Raw genomic sequence first — 3,922 nt, forward strand, 5'->3', positions numbered from 1 at the left:
GGGAGTGTGTGTGTGTGTGTGTGTGTGTGTGTGTGTGTGTGTGTTTAGCTGTGTTCAGTCTGCCAGCAGAGCCGCATGCTCTGGATTACGCGAGGCCCTTCTTTTCATCGCCGTGGCGACACTCAGCCCTCCGCCGTTTCAGAGGAACCACACCGGGAGCACCGAGAGTGTGTGTGTGTGTGTGTGTGTGTGTGAGAGCACCGAGCTGAGCTGGACTGGTGGAGTGTGTGTGTGTGTGTGTGTGTGTGTGTGAGAGCACCGAGCTGAGCTGGACTAGGGAGTCTGTGTGTGTGTTAGAGCACCGAGCTGAGCTGGACTGGGGAGTGTGTGTGTGTGTGTGTGTGTGTGTGTGTGTTTTTACTGGGACTTCATGTGTGTCAGTGTCAGTGTGTGTGTGTGAGTGTGTGTGAGAGTGTTTGCTCTCCAGCTCTCTCCGGTTTGTTTTTCTTCTTCAGCTCCACTGTGAAGTTTTGCCTTTTACATCCTGGTCTCTGGAGCGTGTGTCCCTGTGAGGGTTCTCTGCTCCGTGTTTTGCGTGTTCCGCTCGGTTCCGCTCGGTTCTCCAGAGGTTCTGCGGCGGTGGATGGATCACTCTCTGTTCGGCTGTCTGCGGAGCCCGCACGCTGCGGCCCAGACACTGCACCCGGCCTTCACCCAGTCGTCGCCCCTCACCCTCCACGGGCGCTCCGACCACGTCTCCTACGTCTCCGACCCCCCCCCCTGCGGCGGCTACTCCAGCGATGAGACAGCGTTTGGGGGGCATCACCGCTTGCACCCTAACCCCCCCCAACAGCACCCCCACCACGCGCAGCAGCAGCAGCACCAGCCTGCATGGCACCTGCCCCAGATGCCCCCTCCCGGCGCTGGCAGGCACGGCGGCCTGTGCCCCCCGCACCCTGCTGACGCCCGGGCCGGAGGCTCGGAGCTGTGCGGGGCCGGGGGCGGCGGGGGCGGCGGGGGCGCCCAGAGTCTGTGCCCCCCCAACCCCAACACGCTGGGGGGTGGCGAGGCGGCTGGGTGTGTGTCTGGGGACTACGGGCGTCAGACGCTGTCACCGGCGGAGACAGACAGGAAGAACAGTAAAGGAAAGAGTGACAGCTCAGGTAAGATGAGGGGGGGGACACACACACACACACACCGTACACACACCTCTGGTTTTGAGTGTGTGTTCAGGTGAAATCTTTGTCTCTGAGTGTGTGTTCAGGTGAAATCTCTGTCTCTGAGTGTGTGTTGAAGTGAAATCTCCGTCTCTGAGTGTGTGTTCAAGTGAAATCTCCGTCTCTGAGTGTGTGTTGAAGTGAAATCTCCGTCTCTGAGTGTGTGTTCAAGTGAAATCTCTGTCTCTGAGTGTGTGTTGAAGTGAAATCTCCGTCTCTGAGTGTGTGTTGAAGTGAAATCTCCGTCTCTGAGTGTGTGTTGAAGTGAAATCTCAGTCTCTGAGTGTGTGTTGAAGTGAAAATCTCAGTCTCTGAGTGTGTGTTGAAGTGAAATCTCTGTCTCTGAGTGTGTGTTTGTGTACTGAAGTCATATGGCATGTTCTGCCCGGTGCTGGAAGGTTCTAGTAAAGTGATCAGAGATGGACGCTTACCTCTTAGATAATTATAAGATTAAATTCTCACTAACTAACCTCTTAGACAATTATGCGATTAAATTCTCACTAACTAACCTCTTAGATAATTATGCGATTATATTCTCACTAACTAACCTCTTAGATAATTATAAGATTAAATTCTCACTAACTAACCTCTTAGATAATTATGCGATTATATTCTTATTAACTAACCTCTTAGATAATTATGCGATTAAATTCTTATTAACTAACCTCTTAGATAATTATGCGATTAAATTCTCACTAACTAACCTCTCAGATAATTTGCAATTATATTCTTACTAACTAACCTCTTAGATAATTATAAGATTAAATTCTCACTAACCTCTTAGATAATTATGTGATTATATTCTCACTAACTAACCTCTTAGATAATTATGCGATTAAATTCTCACTAACTAACTTCTTAGATAATTATGCCATAATATTTTCACTAACTAACCTCTTAGATAATTATGCGATTAAATTCTCACTAACTAACCTCTTAGATAATTATGCGATTAAATTCTCACTAATTTACCTCTTAGATAATTATGCGATTCTATTCCCACTAACCTCTTAGATAATTTGCAATTATATTCTCACTAACTAACTTCTCAGATAATTTGCAATTATATTCTCATTAACTTACCTCTTAGATAATTATGCGATTCTATTCTCACTAACTAACCTCTTAGATAATTATGCGATTAAATTCTCACTAACTAACTAGATAATTATGCTGAACTAGATGGCCACAGTATTGGGCCTTTTTGTGCTGAAATTTAAATGATCGTTAAATGGTTGTGTGCCACTTTTTGCAGTGATTGTTTTGAAATCAGATGAGATCGTTTTCTGAGTTTCACAGCGCTTCTCTTGGTTCCGTCTCTGGGAAAGATTAGTTTGAACTTGGCCGGCTCGTTTCATTTCCTTTATTTTTATTTTGCGTTTTATTTGTCTCTCTTTCTCATTCCACTTTGGCCTTTGTTCTCCCAGGCCTGCAGTTCTCCTTCACACAGAGAGGAGCGGCCCGCCCGCCCACCCGCCCGCCACACAGCCCGAGTCAAAATCCCTTTAACTCCTCTTTCTTCATCACGCTCTAATATTTATAAATAAAGTCACGCAACACAGAAATCAGAGTTTTAAAATTTGTAAAGAAATCCTTTTTAACCCTCTGATTTTTTTATCACTCTAAAATATATCAAAATATATCAATCAATATATCAATACAGAAATCAGAGTTTTAAAATGAACTGATGTTTCCAAATGTAACTGCGGTATAATATGGGACAGCAAGGTGGTGAGGGCATCTGATAATGACACAAAATACTTTTTTTTAAATATGGTATTTTACCAACATAATTGATAAATACATTTCAGCCGCATTTAAAACATTTGAAACCTGTTGCATGTGTGTGAGAGAGCTGATTTTCTGCAGGTGACTTTAGCGTGGCACTAACGCTGAGGCGGACGCTAACGCTGAGGCGGACGCTAACGCTCTTAGCAGATGGCTGGTGCTCGGACCGGCTTTTCTCACTGTTTCACCGTGAAATAAAGGCTTTATTAGTGAACCCTCAGTTACACTTAAATTAATACAGTTCATTCTGCTCTAGTTATTCTTCTGCTGACGTGGGGCAGGAAATATACATTTAATTAGAGCTTCAACTGGATGCCAAATAATATGAATCGGTATAAATAAATATATAATAACATTAGTATTATAATAAACTGCATTATATTATACTCTGTTGTATTCAACTACTATAATTAACTGACATAAAATGAGTACGCCCATTTTAAAGACTACAAATCCCATAATTAAGCCCATTCTAAAGACCTCCAGTAGTAATGTCACAGATACGCTGTTGTATGTCACGCGTATGAACAGGCCTGCCCATCCTGCGTGGGACTTTACTGAGTTGAAAAACCTTTTCTGTTGAAGCCTCACTAAAGCAGAAACATCACATTAATACATTCAGATGAAATCATTTCATTGCTATTATTTTAATATCTAATTGCTATAATTGTAATAATAATTTTAATAATTTACCTTTCTGTTAAAACTCTCATCAGATCTGTTTTAAAGTCTGTGTCATGTGCTCCCCTTGCATGGACCAATCTAATTACATTGTCACTGTCACGCATACATTCACCAAGATAATAAGATTTGTATTGTTACAAAAATTCATCATTGTCAAAGTTCAAAGTTCAAAGTTCAAAGTACTTTATTTGTCATTGTCACAAAGACAGTAGAGGCAGTAACAGACAGCTAAAAACTTAAGTGGCTGTGGACATTAACTGCCACAGCTAAATAATAATAGATAACAATGAATA

The 3,922-nt window shown here is 43.0% G+C and overlaps 1 protein-coding gene across 2 annotated transcripts in view; it reads left to right on the top strand.

Annotated features, from left to right (window-relative positions):
• Positions 1-386: 386 nt before the first annotated feature.
• meox2b (mesenchyme homeobox 2b) overlaps positions 387-3,922 on the top strand; it is a 23,552-nt gene continuing 20,016 nt past the window's right edge. For both annotated transcript variants that reach the window (XM_012831610.3, XM_042710694.1), the window contains exon 1: positions 387-1,103. In XM_012831610.3, coding sequence (XP_012687064.2) covers positions 584-1,103 — 520 coding nt within the window. In that variant the 5' untranslated portion in view covers positions 387-583. The remainder of the gene's footprint in view (positions 1,104-3,922) is intronic.

The sequence above is a fragment of the Clupea harengus genome, chromosome 19 (assembly GCF_900700415.2).
Source record: "Clupea harengus chromosome 19, Ch_v2.0.2, whole genome shotgun sequence".
NCBI lineage: Eukaryota > Metazoa > Chordata > Actinopteri > Clupeiformes > Clupeidae > Clupea > Clupea harengus.